The sequence below is a fragment of the Hemitrygon akajei genome, chromosome 5, assembly GCF_048418815.1.
Source record: "Hemitrygon akajei chromosome 5, sHemAka1.3, whole genome shotgun sequence".
In the NCBI taxonomy this organism is placed as follows: Eukaryota; Metazoa; Chordata; class Chondrichthyes; order Myliobatiformes; family Dasyatidae; genus Hemitrygon; species Hemitrygon akajei.
The window spans coordinates 39,167,718-39,184,134 of NC_133128.1; the positions used below are offsets into that span (position 1 = coordinate 39,167,718).

General features: G+C 38.1%; 1 protein-coding gene across 2 annotated transcripts in view; it reads left to right on the plus strand.

Annotated features, from left to right (window-relative positions):
* alcama (activated leukocyte cell adhesion molecule a) overlaps positions 1–15,513 on the plus strand; it is a 351,374-nt gene extending 335,861 nt beyond the window's left edge. The window contains exons 8-16 of one of the 2 annotated variants that reach the window (XM_073045272.1): positions 349–478; positions 1,956–2,068; positions 2,574–2,709; positions 5,437–5,552; positions 6,898–7,036; positions 8,116–8,163; positions 9,854–9,980; positions 10,986–11,093; positions 13,396–15,513. In XM_073045272.1, coding sequence (XP_072901373.1) covers positions 349–478; positions 1,956–2,068; positions 2,574–2,709; positions 5,437–5,552; positions 6,898–7,036; positions 8,116–8,163; positions 9,854–9,980; positions 10,986–11,073 — 897 coding nt within the window. In that variant the 3' untranslated portion in view covers positions 11,074–11,093; positions 13,396–15,513. The remainder of the gene's footprint in view (positions 1–348; positions 479–1,955; positions 2,069–2,573; positions 2,710–5,436; positions 5,553–6,897; positions 7,037–8,115; positions 8,164–9,853; positions 9,981–10,985; positions 11,094–13,395) is intronic. The other variant, XM_073045273.1, reaches the window with a different exon arrangement.
* Positions 15,514–16,417: the final 904 nt, after the last annotated feature.

Sequence of the window (16,417 nt, forward strand, 5' to 3'; positions counted from 1 at the left end):
TTATCCAACTGAGATATTAACTTCCTCTCTCCACTGATATTGCCAGATCTATCAGGAATTTCCAACGTCTCTGATCTGCATTTCACACAGTTCCTATGTCTATATATTTGTTTGTGTCTCTCTCTAACTCCCCTCAATTTATCAGCAGCATCTCACCGAAGCATTCATGGTCCCTCATCAGAGATACTATCCATATCTCCACATCGCACTCTGCAGCTTGAAACTTGTTTATTTTCTACCTTTCCTTCCCACAGATGCTGCCAGACCCACTGAGTGTTTCCAGAATATTATATTCTTATATGCAGGCTGAAGATATGTTGAGCAAATCTCCACTATTTACTTTAATAGGGAGAAGAGAAAGCAGTTGCCATGAACAGACTTGAGCTGACAAACGTGACACAAGAGGATAGTGGTGAATATGCCTGTTCACTACCAGAAAACCCTGACTTGAAGGATGCTCTTAACATCACTGTGCATTGTAAGTATTATTTTAAAATTGAAATATTTGGCTTGTATTAAATTAGAGAATATGTATTGATTTTCAAATTAGAATAATATTGCCTATGGCAAGCGAATGTAAGGATTACAGCTATTTCGTATAAAGTGCAGTACTGTCACACGGCTTGTAGAGGAGTTGCCTCAGTAACCAGGGTTCTAATGACCTCTGGTGCTGTCCTTGTGGACTTTGTTCATTCTCGCTGTCTGTATAACAGCATGGGCTTCCTCCCATGTGCCAGAAATGTGCAGGTTGGTAGGCAAATTGGCCACTATAGTGTGCCCCTACTGTGTAGAATATAAGAGGGAATTGATGGGGATGTGGGGAGAAAATATGATTAGTGTAGATGAATACTTGTTGGTCAGTATCGAGTCAGTGGGCCAAGGGGTCTTGTTCCATACTGTATGACTTGATGAAATATAGTTAGCATCAATAATGGCCATTAAAATCACATTCACTATGATATTCAGACCAGCTTATGATTTCTAGAAACAAACTATATTTGGAACAAAATTAAATTAACTGAGATTCTGATATTTTGAGTGATCACCTCACATGAAAATAGAGAGTTTCAATACAATTCCTACGTTGCAACATTAACAAAAGAAAATGCACATACAATGCTATCAATGTAGCAAACTGATCCATAGTGCTTCTTAATCAAACAAAATGTTGCAAACCATATAGGGTGAATATAATGTAATTGCCTAAAAGCTTGGTTAAAGAGACAGGTCTTAAGCATCTTAATGGAGGGTAGATGTTTGAGTACAAATGAAGATTAGCAAGAAATTTAGGGTTTAGCCAGGCTTAAACCCCAAAACACACAATAATTCTCATTTCCCACATTTATCAGGTAAAAGGCAGTATAATTTTATTGAGTTTATTTATCTGCATAAGAGGACCATTCACTTGATTTAAGAATGGCAGAGAGAGAAAGCAGAGAACAATGAATTTTCATTTCCATTCATCTTGATTGAAGTGAGTAACTGAGAAAATGTAACATGTAATGCCAATTTGATATAGCATAAAGTCCCTTGTTCCAGAGATTTAAAGCGTAGAATTCCCTCTACACATCCACTCATTGCCATAAGTGTATATGTGTGGATGTTAGCCTATAAAAGTGTTAGAGGCAATTGTGCTGCTTTGCAGGGGTGTTTTAATGACCATTTGTAGAGGCGTGCGTGAATGCATATTAGGCAGTGATTAAAGATTCGGCTTTGTAATGGAAAAACACTGTTAACATTCAGAGTTCCTGTGTACAGACAGTCCCCTTGGCTGATGCCTGTGGATGCTAGCTCCAGCAGAAGGCAAGGTGGGGGGGTGAAAAAAATACAGAAGCAGTATCAAAATAAAAAAAAATATTCTCACAATTCAAACTTCTGTCTTTTAATCTAGGAAAGGTGGAAAAATCTACAGAGCAGGTGAAATAATGAATTTAAAAATATCTTATTAATCACAGATTTGGCTCTGACAATGAGTCCTAGTGAAAATGTCTCCAAGATGATTGGGGAGAATTTAACGCTGGAGTGTATTGCTACTTCCTCTGGAACTGTGGATGTTACCCTGATGAAAGTAAGATGTTGACTGTTGCTTTCAACTTGTATTTACTGCTTGAGTAAATGTTCAACAACTTGGTCATCCAATTATTGTTGCCACCTTTATCCCAGGCTGAGAAACCTTCACAAACTATTCCCTCTGGTTTTGAGGATACCGAATCTCAGCACTGGAGTATGATATATGTCCAATTGGATTTTCTTCATGGTTTAAAATTCCTAGACATTCGTGGAAGAGCTGCTTTCCAGTTGTCATGCCTAAATCATTCCACCTTGCAGAAAATAGCCGCCTTTTGTGATCTTGGTGAGAGATTTGGAAATTGCACTGAAAATAGGATTGTGCCAAGAACTATCAGTTCTCTCATGAAATTGAGCTTGGTACAAATAAAGGCACACAGGCTAATGCGAATGTGCTACGTGACACTTTAATCCTCCTAGATGTGATTACTTCTTGTAATGTTGTTACTAAATTAAATATATGTCTCTTTCAAAACTGTGTGCTTCTAACATGCTCTGTGTTTCAGAAAAATAAAGCTAATCCGAACCCTTTAGTGGTGAAGTCATTACAGTATGCGCACGCTGGTAATTACACTTGCCAAGCCAAAGTGAAGGAAGTGGAGAAAATTAAGAGAGAAAAGTCTATAATCATACGTGTGGAAGGTAAAACAATAGCATGTGTGGCATTATTTGGGGCCAATTAACAGGGTTCTGCTCATTTATTTCTCCTACTTTTTCTGAAATCAGTAATTCTTTGTTATTTTCAATATTCTATGCATCAGATCGCTGATGTGCAATTGTAATGTAGAGGCCTAGAAATTCAGTTATGCATGGCAGTGTTTTTGAAATCTAAACAATAATTTCATCAAGAATCCATCTAGTAAGTACCATTGAAATATTTAGAACCAGAATCAGGTTTAATACATCGGCATATGTTGTGAAATTTGTTAACTTTACGGCAGTAGTACAATGCAATCAATACATGATAAATATAGAAGGACAAAACTGAATTGCATTTGTTCCAGTATCTCCCCGAAGATGATACGCTGCTATGCATGTCAACAGAGCACAATAGATACTTAACATTGAGAGAAATTGTTGTGTGTCTGTGAGACCCTCAAACAGTACACACTGAACCAGACCAACCTGGAGCATTGATAGCTGCTTAGCTATTAGATAAAGAGCTCAAATGTGAGCAGGTTATCATTAATAAGTCCAAGTTGTCTTTTTCCTACTAGGCTGGTGGTTTCACCAACCCCTCTCAACAGCTTCAGGCCTCCCTGATCCTCTATCCAAGTCCCTCCATCAGTCACTGATACTTCGCCGAGATCTCGGTCCAAAAGCCTCATCAATCTGCACTCTGACCTCCACTATCATCCTCTGTCTGAACACCACCAACACTTCTGATCCTTAAACTGTCTCACCATCACTAATACCTGCACCATCCCTTCACCTACCCAATCACCATGCTGATTCCAATCTTGTAACTTCCTTTTCACTCCTGCTGTCATCATCATGTTGGTCCTCATTTTGGTCCCTTCTCCAATCCTTATCCTTTAACTCTTTAGTCATTATCTTAATCCTTACTCCTGGCACCCCAAAATTCCCCTGCTCCTTTAGCAAACTCTTGCTAACCCAATCCATTCCCCCGAGACTTTTCCAAACCATGTACAAAACCCTCAAAACACTGCACAACTGATCCTTCCTGAAAATTTACAATGACAGGAGTTGGTGAGTTTCAGTGTGTAAACCCCATAATGCTTCAGGCTTTGGGTTGATAAAATTATTACTAAGGGTGGGACTTGTTGTGTTTCTTTAATGTGCCCATTCAGGTGTGGTACAATTTCTAGCCTTGCAACATTAAACACGATCATAATGGAACCAAATTATGCTCCAAATTCTAGCAACTAAACAATACCTGATCCAAGTGGCAGTAACACGAAGGACAAAACTTGGTGTGTTATTTGTCTATCTGAAGCAGTGAAGCAAAAAAGCACTAAAAATCAGAAACAAACTGCAGGTTTTGGAGATCTGAAATAAAAGCAGAATATCTCAGAGATACTCATCAGATCAAGCAGCATCTATTCAAGAGAAAAACTGCATTTAATGCTGCAGGTTAATGACATTGCCTCTGAATTGCCTAATCCCAACAAGCAGGAAAGGGCAGGATATCTGAAATCGGTCCTTTTAATATAGATCCCCAAAGGCTGCAAACTGCCTTTACAGAAGCTAAGTTCTGCTCCCCAAAGTTTATTGGGCTTCAATGAAACCAAAGGTAGATAGATCAGAATGTGATTTTTGATGGAGAATTACAGTGATGGTCATCTTGACACACAAGATCATCCCTGTGGACTGAATAAGTTGTCATCCAATCTGTATTTGGATTCTCCACTGAAGAGGAGATCATGTTGTGAACACTAAATTGCAAGTGATTCATTGTTTGGGCCCCTGGACCCCTGGATATGGCTGGGGATGAAAGAGCTAAAGGGACAAATCCTCCATTAAATAGAAGAATGTAATAGGATGGAGTGAAGGACCAGAGGGAGTCATGGAAGGCAGAGTTAGGCTGGAATATTGAAATTGGGAGAGAAGAGTAGATGGTTTGGTGGTGGCACCTAATTGAAGGTAGCAGGAGTTATGGAGGACGATACATTGAATACAAGCTTAGAAAATAGAAGTGAACGTTTTTTCATTCTGAGTGAGAGCAGTGTACCTTAGACTAAGTGAACAAAATGAAATGTGGTCAAGATGCTTCCAGTGAACAGTGATTGGAGTCACTGCTGCTGGGTCCCAATGCTGTCAGAGATATTATCAGAATTCTGAGATTCATGGATTGGACTGTAATTCATATTGGCCGCTTTCAGTTCCGTGCTGTTTCTTCATGTTCTCGCCCATTCTTTCTTGTTGCCGACTGACGGCTGGGAAATGGGTGATGTTAGTTTTTGTGTGAGGGAAGGATTGGGGGTGTTTGGGGTTTGCAAGTTTTTGTTTCTTTCTCTTTTCGTGTGTGTGGATTAGTGTCTTCCTTTCAACTACTTACATGGTTTTCTATATTCCATGGCTAGCTGGAGAAGAGACAAATTTCAGAGTTGTATTCTGCATTTATACTTTGATAGTCAAATGACCCTTTGAAATAAAACTCAGCTATTAAATAATTAGCAGAGTTGCTGGCATGGAGTTAATTGCCTTTGTCAGTAGGTGAGTAGCAAACTTCCTTCTTGAATCAATTGTGATAATTATTCCTTTCAATGCAATGAGAAGTTAATTGGATAGGTTCCCTGAAGGGCAGGTGAGCGACCCAACAAATTTACCTGGGCACTGAAAGCAAAATCTATCCCAGTGATCCCTTGCAAATTCTTTAAGGAGAAAAAATAATATTCTTTGTTACAGGAAAACCAAAGGTAATAAAATTGACAAAGAGAGTGGTGAACAACGCGAAAGTGATCACATGTGTTGTGGAGGGTTTCCCCAAGCCTCTTGTCCAGTGGAGTATCAATGGAACATCCGTAAGTAACAGAGTGGGTGACACTCATACACCCAAAAATTTATCCCACTGTTTTTTTAAAAATTCATCCTTTTTGCTTTTGAGCACAACGGACAAGACGAGCATTTATTGTCCATCCCTAATTGTCCTTGAATGTGGTGGCAAGTCACCTTGAACTGCTGTAGACTTTATGGTGGAGATACTGCCACAATCCTATTGGGCAAGGCTTCAAAATTTAGACTCAGTCACAGGTAATATTTCCGGATCAGACTGATTGCATGTTGGAGGAGAACCCACAGATTGGGATGGGCTGCTGGAGTAGCCTAGATGAAAACTAGAGTGAATTTGCAGAAGATGCATACTGCAGATTGGTGATAGTTCCTTCCTAACAGATGCTGCTCGATTTGCTGAATTCCTCCAGCAGCTTGCGGTATTTTTTTTAAATCAAATTCCAGCCTGTGCACCAGCAGCTATAAAAACAGGTCCAAGCCTGTCTGTGTCTCTTGCAGTACCCGGCTTATTTCCAGAAATCCTAATGACTTGTTTGGATGAATGTGGCTCCAGCAGTACTTAACGTCATCCAGAACAAAGTAGCCTGCTTATGGTACACCCCAAACATTCAATTCCTTTACCTCTCGTACACCACGGCTGCTGAGTGTGACATTGACCGCATACATTGCAGTACATATCAGAATCAGCTTTATTACCACCGACATGTGACGTGAAATTTGTTAACTTAGTAACAGTTCAATCCAATACATAATATAGAAGAGAATAATAATAATAATAAATAAATAAATAAACCTTATTCAGTATACTTTATACAGTATGTTGATAGATTTAAAATTGTGCAAAAAACAGAAAGACTATATACTTTTTAAAAAGTGAGGTAGTATCCAAGGGTTCATAGTGGAAATTTCACTGGGAAGCCTAAGGACCAGCAAAGCTGGATGTGAAACACCCTGCCACTTACCAAGCTTCGGTGAACTACGATTCAGTTCTTCATTGTGCAGTACCTGCCACAAATTAGCTATCAGGGTTCTTCTATTAGGAGATTTTCTAAATGAGGTTGTTCAGTGAAGTGGAGATTTTGTCTAGGAGGAGTTTGGTGATTTATTAGGATGTTAAATATAGATTAGAAAGAAGAGTGATTGAAATTCTCAACCAGAGCTGAATATTAAATGTGGACCAACAATGCAGTAAGCCTGTTGATGCCCATATTACAAGATACAGTAGATCAGAGAAGAGACCACAATGCAGTTTTTGCTGATTTGCCTACCTGTACCGCAAACAAGTTGGGATACACAATAAATATGGTGTTTAGTTATCCAGATACACATTTAAAAATTGAAATGTTTTCATTGCAGCCAAAGGAAGAACCAGTAAAAGACAAAAGATCACAGTGGTTCCATAAGATAACAGTAAAGCCTTCAGAGAACATTACAGTGACATGCACAGCCATAAATATCCATGGGGAGGATCAATATTCAGTTAATCTAACTGCCAGTGAGTATTTTGAAATATTTTGCAAACAAAATTTAGAGGATGATAGCAGCTTATTATGCCATTTTAATCAAACCTGTGCTTTGATAGTTCAGCAGCAGCTTTCCATTTACACTGAAAATGTTTCTGAAACTTAAGTGAAATCATTTTCCATTGTTCAAAGGGCTTTGCTTTTCTATGGGTCTTCAGACGTTTCAGTGTTCACAAACACAGCTTTCAGATTGACCACAATGCTATATTGATTTGAAGATGTTACAACTCAATGGAGAACGTCTGTTAGGCATTTTAACAAAGGATGACCTGTCACTCTCTTCAGTGCAGTATCTGCCATATTAATGGTGAATTTTCCATTATCATTTGAATCCAGGCAGCTACCTTGGATCAAAAGAGAATCAATAGGCAGAGTAATACTTAGCATCGGATTCACTTTCCACCCCCACCTAGATATACAAATTATTTTTCTAATGCTCCTTTCCGTATTTGTGATCATTTTAGAAAGACAAAGTCAGTATCCTTTTAGTTTTCCTTTCTTGATCTTTCTGCACACATTGTATTTTTTCTGCCTTAAAATAGATCTTTAAAAAAAGCAGGTTCTCTTACCTCATTCTGTTTTTCACCATCTTCAGTCTGCAAGCCTTTAAAACCAAGACTCTGCCTCATTTGACCACTGGTTCTTGATTCATTTCCCATTCTCATCGATTGGAATGGAAGGTACTGGGAGCTACCTTTATTTTACTGAATTCTTTGAGGTACAGGATTGTTAGTTGTCTATGTTTCACCAGTAATGGTTAGCAAGCAATTACTGACATTAAACTTTTAAAAGCCCCTCTTTTGCAGGGATCTAACTTTTTTTATTCCACAGTGTTGCCCAGTAAGTGTAATGTTTTGACAGCTTCCTAATCATGTCCTGTGAACTATTCTCTCACCTTGATACTCAAATGAATGGCTGCCTTCTTCAAACATTTTTTGGGGAATATTTGGAAATATCGGATAATGTGTACAATGAAGTTGGGGACCTTGTTTAAGCTAGAAGTGGACTTCATGGACTCAAAATAACTTGCTTTATCCTATGTATTTTTCAGTGCGGTTCCAAGAACCTGCGGATGAAAGTCTTGAGCAAGACTCTCCAGGTAGTTGGCAGAATTTACCTGTCAGAATGTAAGAAGTGATATATTGTGCTAGTGAAGTAAGGAATTGAATGATTTTCCTTTTCATTCCTTATGAGACCTATGTTGTCACTCACATCTAGCATGGTGTAGACATGTTCAAGGTGGAGAGATACCCCTCCTTCCTCTGAGAGTTTAACATCACTACTCAAGGAAGGTAGGAGGAAAAAAAATAGGGAACTATTCGTCTGATAACAATGGTTAACAGAATACTGGAAACTTATTTAGAATGTGGTAACCCATTTGGAAAAAACATGACAGGTAAGAGTGACACACACAAAATGCTGGAGGAACATAGCAAGTCACACAGCATCAATGGAAAGGAATAAATAGTCAATGTTTCAGGCTGAGACCCTTTATCAGGACCAGAAAGGAATGGAGCAGAGGCCAGAATAAAGTACAACCTGGCAGGTGAGAGGGAAGGTGTGTAGTTGAGGGAAGGGGGAATGAAGGAAGAAGCTGGACAATGTCATGGTTAAACACACCCTGGAGGTGGCCATTGCTTGGTATTTTTGGTGGAGATCAGGCAGGCAAGAACTGCTTTATTTTTTGAGCAGATGTGAATAGAATTGAAGTTACTGCTATCATCAGTAATCATCTCCAGTTCTGATTTTGTAATGAAAGGAAGTTGTTTTGTGTAGATCCCCAACATAATCCTCAGACTGGAGAACTATGAGTTAATCTCAAAAGGAATCATAAATTTGTTTATCATAGATGTCTGTTGATGCTCAGCCACTGAGCATATTTAAGAATGTGATAAAAAAAAAAAAAAAAAAAGTTGTTCTAAGGACGAGAAGGGCAGGTGGTTGAAATAGAAAAAACAACCATCACCTTACTGAGTTTGGACCACATTTGGGGTTACTTCCTGCGTATGTTCCTCGATGGCAGTCTTTATTAGGATGCAGCTTTTCATGCATTATTTCTGTGAGAAAGTATGCAGTGACACTGAAATATCACAACTAAAGGTTTATAAAGATTAGCTTTATTTGCCACAGTACATCCAAAACATTGTTTGCATCAACATGATCCAAGATGTGCTGTGGGCAGCCTGCAAGTGTCTCCATGCTACTGCTGACAACATAGTATGCCTACAACTCGCTAACCCTAACCCATACATCTAAAATGTTGGAGGAAATCCTCACAGTCACAGGAGGAATGTGCAGATTCCTTACAGAAAGCAACAGGAATTGAAACCCTGATCTTACAGCTTGAGCTGTAAGGTTTTGTACAATCCACTACGCTACCTTGCCACTCTACATTGTTAAAGCACTAAATTGATCATTGAAAATGCACAGAACTGCAATCTCTGCAATAACTTAGCAATTGGTCTTGCGAAAACAACCTGCTTTAATTATTTCAAAGCATTATTTATTGGCTGACTGACTCCACTCAGGGGCACTGTATTTCACTTGAACATTCGTGGTGAGGTGCAGGTTATGTAATTGGTGTCTCAGTAAAGCTGCCTGGGCGAAGTCAAGGCTTTCTTGACTTGTAGACCTGGTTATCTCATCGGTCAGTTCATTTTGCTCCAGAGATCCCGTTCTAATCATTGGAAGTATCATTGTGTTACCACACTTGGCCACACTATAGTCAAATTGATGTAGTTTAAAATTGCCACTTAATAAATCTGACTGGAATGCTTTAACTCCTCCAGATCCAAAAAATAACAATGAGAAGAGCAGCGGTGGTAATCGGGCCAAAGTAATAGTGGGAGTAATCATCGGCCTGTTAATAGCAGCATTCATCGCTGGTATGATTTACTGGTTGTACAAGAAGAAAAGGTACGCAGCGTGATATCCCAACGTAGCAACAGCTGTATCTGTATGATTTCTTTGACAGAATAAGGTTTTCTCTGAGGTATCTACACAGCATTGTAATAGCTTCATCTCACTGCAGAACAGGACGGTGATTTAAAAAAATCCATTTACCTGAAATCTTCAGGTAATCATTCATTTCCCAGGAATGTGAAGGGAAAACGTCAATGGCTTCCTGTAATATGAAGCAGCCTGAATACTTTTGTTCATTTTTAAGTTTCCTTCTGTTTGAGTTTCAATATTGTCTTCAGTATTTTTGAGCATTTAAGATATTGAAGAAACAATCTTTAAAAATTAACTCTGGGAGCTATTGATCCAGAATCATAGGTGAACAGCTAACCTTCAGATACATGTGGGTTAAAGTTGCTGTTTCCCATTCAGATCAATAGAGATGCCAGAATCCAGAGACTTTAAGTCACATCATTGGAAACACCTTTCAAAGGAAGGCAAATCAATTTTCTACCAAGCCTGCGGGAAAGTGAACATACAAGTAAAAACTTCATGCCTTGATGTTTTGTCTTTTGAACATCAAAGCATTTTATTATAACTACACAAAACAATCTCCTGTTGCACATGAGGAGAGATCAGTTGTAATTTCAGGTGAAGCAGTGTTTAATAGTTTGGGCAAGTAATTTGTCCAGAGTATGCAGGCATAATTCAGCCTTTGTTTACATTTCATGATCATGATATGAACTGCATAACTCAGAACTTGCAGCAACTAAAGATGCAGAATTGATTGAATAGTAAGAAATTATGTTCACTAAAGCTCAGAGATTGAAAATTGCAAGATTTAGAAGGTTCTACACTACTGATATAGGTTTACTTTAAAGATAACAGGAACTTGTTACAATAGCATTTTAGTGCAAGTTTAGTTTTGCTGATGAATATTTGGTCTTTAAATATAAATTGAGATTCTCTCTTCACTTTTTTTTAAAAAAAAACTATATTCTTCAACTTTCCTGCATCAAAAAGCAAAACCAATGAGAGAGGTACAGCTGATGAGTTCAAGAAGATAAACAAGGGAGACAACAACCATACTTCAGGCTCTTCAGCTGTGTAACTGTTATCTCAACAAGACAGGTATGGTTTCCTATAAACACAAGAGCTCACCAGTCATAATTGACTCGAAGTGCAGAGTGACATTACCAAGTATACCAAAACCAAAAATATGGTGAAGGAAGAGTATTGTAACTTTTCTTTACTGGCTAACTGAATCAGTATCTTTCAAGTTCATGAAATTGCAGAAATGTTTCATGGATGAATCCCAAAATTCAGTTGGCAAAAGGAGGAGGCAATGTTAATTGCCTGCTCTTGAAAATAATAATCATACAACAAGCCGAAGTAGATCAATGGGGAATTAATGCATCTCTAAGCTACTTGGTATTAAGACCCTAAAATGAATTTTTAGAATTATTGTTTAAAATATTTAGTTGAAATTGTATAAATAAATATGCTATTGTTCTCCCTGTTTTATAAATTGTTTAGCTTTGATACGCTCTTAGCACTACAGCAAAGAAACAGCCTTCAGCCCATCCAGTCTGTCCCACTGATCTGCACCTGGACCATAGCCCTCCATTCCCCTCTCATCCACGTACCTATCCAAAATTCACTGAAATGTTGAAATCGAACCTATGTCCACCACTTCTGCTGGCAGTTTGTTCCACACACTCACCACACAGAGAAGATGCCCCCTTTAAACATTTCACCTTTCACTATGAACTCTAGTTTTAGTCTCCCTAACCCTGGAAAAAGCCTGCTTACATTTACCCTACCTATACCCTTCAATTTTGTATACCTCTATCAATCTTTCACATTTTAAGGAATAAAGTCCTAACCTATTCAATCTCCCCTTATAACTCAAGTCTTGGCAACATCCTTATAAACTTTCTCTGTACTCTGTCAATATTATTGATATCTTTTCTGTAGGTAGGTGACCAGAACTGCAAACAGTACTCTAAATAAAGCCTCCAATAGTCTTGTCCAACTTCAGCATAACAAGTTAACATTCTAACTCCAGTACTCAATACTTTGATTCAGGAAGGCCAATGTGCCAAAAGCTCTTCTTATGATCTTATCTACCTGTGACACCACTTTCAAGTAATTATGGATCTGTATTCCCAGATCCCTCTGTTAATATTACACTTTTGGAATCAGTCATCTATTCTATTTCATCTTGATGCTAGTTCAACCATAATTAAATGGTCTTTGTAATTGCAATACAAAGATCAATTTCTCAACAATACAAAACATATGACTTTGACAGTCATTACCAAGACAAAAACTCTTCATAAACCTGCCAGTTTCTTGGTTGTAATGCCACATCATATTTTTTGTTTTAAATTCCTTGGCTACATGTTCTGTTGTATCACAGAACAGAGATTGTTATTTTGCAAGTCATCACTAATTTGATTTGGAGGGAGTTGTTCCATGAATCTTGTTGCAGGATACTGTGTTCTCCTATTTACCACTGGACTTGTAGCAATCAAAAACAATGCTCTATTATTTCCACATCTGGTACCACCTGCCAATTGTGTCTTGACTGGTGTACTTGTTTCATACCTCAACCACTTAACTACACCACAGATCATTACAGTTGCCTAAGTCCACACATTTTAAGCTTTTAGTTAAAATCTACTCAGCTTTTTTTTAAAATCCAGTCCTGCCAAAGGGTTTTGGCCTGAGATGTCGACTGTGCTCCCCCCCCCCCCCCCCAATAGATGCTCCCTGGCCTGCTGAGTTCCTCCAGCATTTGTGTGTGTTGCTCGGATTTCCAGCATCTGTAGATTTTCTCTTGTTTGTGAACTTTTAGTTGTTGGAACAAGACAGGTGGGGAGCAGACTGCTGTCCGAGAGTTTCTGCTCCTTACCCAGGGAGGCTGATGCTGGATGATGCCAGACCCATGGGTTATCTACACATTCAAATTACATGGTCAATGCTCTTTATTACACTTAGAAATAAATCCTGAGAGTGGCTGCTAACTTCATTTACTAAACAGTTAATAGCGATGAATTGTAAAATTCAGAGCTCTTTCAAATAAATTACATGTTCAGACAATCTGTGTTCTCGACTAATATATGGAAATTCTCAATGTCCCAATAAATTGTCTTACAGTCTGCTTAATTCTAACCAACCTTAGACTGGTATGTTGTTGGTAATCTAATCCATATACACATATTTTGCCTGGGCTGTATGAAAACAATGATCCGGTTACCATTCAACTTTTCGGTGATCACCTTGCATTTGGAATAAATTTGGCAGAAGCTGCATTCAAATACAAGGGTACAATAAAAAGTTAACAATGCATGCCAGGACATCAGCATTGAGCCTAGTTAAACATATCCAGTTTAATGACAATTTCTTATTTTTTTCTGTCACTTTACAGGGAGAGAAAACCATCGATTTAGATACAGATTGGTCAAGGATATCAAAGCCACTGAAACAGCAAATTGTAATAATCGCTGAAATTGGCAGGGAGTTGAAATTGCCATCTCCATCACCACAGGCAATGCCTTATCTCTTAAGATACAGATGTACAAATATCTGCAGCTGAATATCCAAATATTTCTAACGAAACACAATTTAATCGGTTTGTTACTCTGAGGACTGAAGTAGCACATGTTACCTAACCAAATGCATGAGGAAAAATTCCTCCCAACATAAAAACTAGGTAAACATGTGACTTTTATTATGGATCAACCTGTAACAAAAAGATATTTCTTATTTAAATAAGGTACTCAGTCCTCCAAAGGAATAAGAAAGTTTCCTGTGGTAGCAAGTGATTTTTTTTTAGATCCCCAAAAAGTGTTTCGTTGTTTTGAATTTCTGCACTGATGTGTTCGCTTTAAATGTTAATATTACAGGGGGTGGTTAATGCTTTCATGTGTCATTTCCTTATGGCATTAGTTTATGGGATATTGTGGATCATGCTTAATTGTTTTTGAAATATTCGCTTCAGGTTAATTTCCTTGGCAATTTAGGTCAGTAAGATCTATGATTATGCCAAGATCTCAAGAAGCCCACCGTATGAGTTCGCTGTAAGCCCGTCTAGGGCTTCAATAGAACTTGCATTAACCCATATAATAGAGAGAAATCTTGGGCTCTGAATTTTCAGTTTGGAAACATGGTTGAAAGAGGAAGACAAATTAAACATAATTTAATTTAGTCTTTCTGGCTTCTGTGGTTGATTCAAGATAGAAGATAAAATGGCAGCTTTATAGTGGAGATTTCACAGTCCTTTACTTATTCTTGGCTTGCATATAAAGTGTCCATTTAAAAAAAAAATTGATGCTAATTTAACCAGTTAAGTAGCTTAAAGCACATTGTTGATTGGCCAGTTCAATGTATCCGTACTCTTCTCACCTCTTACTCAAATCACGTTGGAGAAGTTTGCACGTGGCTATTTTAGCAGAATTGGAAATATGGAAGAATAGTGTAAATATATAATTAATGCAACTATTTCAACCAATCTTAACTGAAGCTTCTACAGGTTACATACAGGTATGATGGGGCAGCCAATATCCAAAGGGTATGAAAAAAAACAGAAGGCTAAATAGAAATAGTAATACAAATTTGGATTATTTTGTTTACAGGAACCATTCTTCAGTCAGCAGTTCTTTTGTGATATCAGGCCATTATTAGACATAGTTTGTGAAAATTATGAATGGAAAAGGTGGAGTAGTAAGCGTAGTATCACAGATGCACTCAGGAATGTGTATGCAATATCATTATACACAAACTGGCTCCCCCTGTTTTTAATCTGGTGACTTTGAAAAATAGAAGATAGCAATTGATCAGGTATTTAACTTGACACAGAAGCCTAAATGACTGACTGAACAACTTTTGATAAATCCATTAAAACTTTGCATATTTCTTGCAATTTATTCAGTTAGTTTCTGAGTGACCTGACAACGGGCTATACTTTTCTTCTGCTAATTACAATCTCAATTCCTCATTATCCTGAACTTTTACATTTGCCAAATGTTTGTTGCAGCGTATTTAAAGAGTTTGTGGACCCTTGGAACTTCAGTTACCTCTTCAGGCACAACACCAGAGTATTGGTGAGGTTAGCTGTACAGATAATTGGGTCTTATAAAATGACAGCTGTAATTTTTTTAATTCATTAATCAGAGATATAGTGAGAATTTTATGTTTTGTATATAGTAATAGTTCCACAAAGATTTGCTATTTCTTAATGATGAATAATTCTCAGTGAAGGCAGGGAAAATCATTGTTGGCCTCCTTCTATTGTAACATGGGCCCACAACACGGACTCATTGAAAGTTCAATAACAAAAAAAATATTTTGGAGTGGTATGAACAAGCGGATGTATCATAAAGCAGTAAAACAGATTACAGAATCACCTGTAATGAAAGTGGAATGTAATGTATTTGGTCATTTTGTGGCATTAGCCCCAATTATTTAGCCTGATTCTTGTACAAAAAACAATTCTTGATCTTTAATCTTTCCAGTTTGCTAAAAATAAATGTTTTGAAGCTTTAAATGGTCTACTGTGTATTATTCATTTAGAAAACTAAAAACAAAGACTAACTACCAAAATTAGCACAATTTGCAAATGAGCATTTTAATATTAAGTACGCACACTGAAGAAGAAGAAGAAAGCTACACCAAAGTTCTAATGCATCAAACCTCAGTCACATCCAAGTCCATACATGACTGGTTGATGCAGGATAACGTCAGAGGCAGGGCTTGTGTGACACAGAAGGAGTTCTGCGTACTGTGTGAATGTGCAGGGGAGCATCTGGTTTCATTGTGGTGCATTGTCTGCATGGGAAGGAGAGGGAAAGGGAAAAATGCAGCACAGAAACTGGCCTTGCAGCCCATAATGACAATTTGAGCTAATCCCATCGGCCTGCTCACTTCACATCTCTATATTCCTGGCTTGATCATGTGTCTGTCTAAATGCTTCTTAAATGTGACACTATCACCTCCCGGCAGCATGATCCAGACACCTAATGCTGTGTGTGTAAAAACTTGCCCCAACTCTCCCTCAAACAGGCCCTTTAGTTTTTGACACTTCCATCCTAGGAAAAAGACCATCTACCCCTATCTCTGCCACTTATTTAATATATTCATAGCATGTCACCTGGTTGTCTTTGTCTAACCTTACCTTGTACCTAATACTCTCTTATCCAGACAACATCTGCACCCTCTCCAAATCCTTCACATCCTCCCTGTAATGCAACAATCAAAGCTGGACACAGTACGAGTACAGCCAAACCAAAAGTTTATACATCTGCAACATAACTTGCTAATTTGTATACTGAATTCTTTGACCAGTGAAGGTAAGCATATGCTATTTTTCAGATGAGGAGCCTTAATAATGGATGTTACCTTCCTGAGGTATTGCCTCTTGAAGATGTCCTTGATGGTAGGGAAGCTTGTGC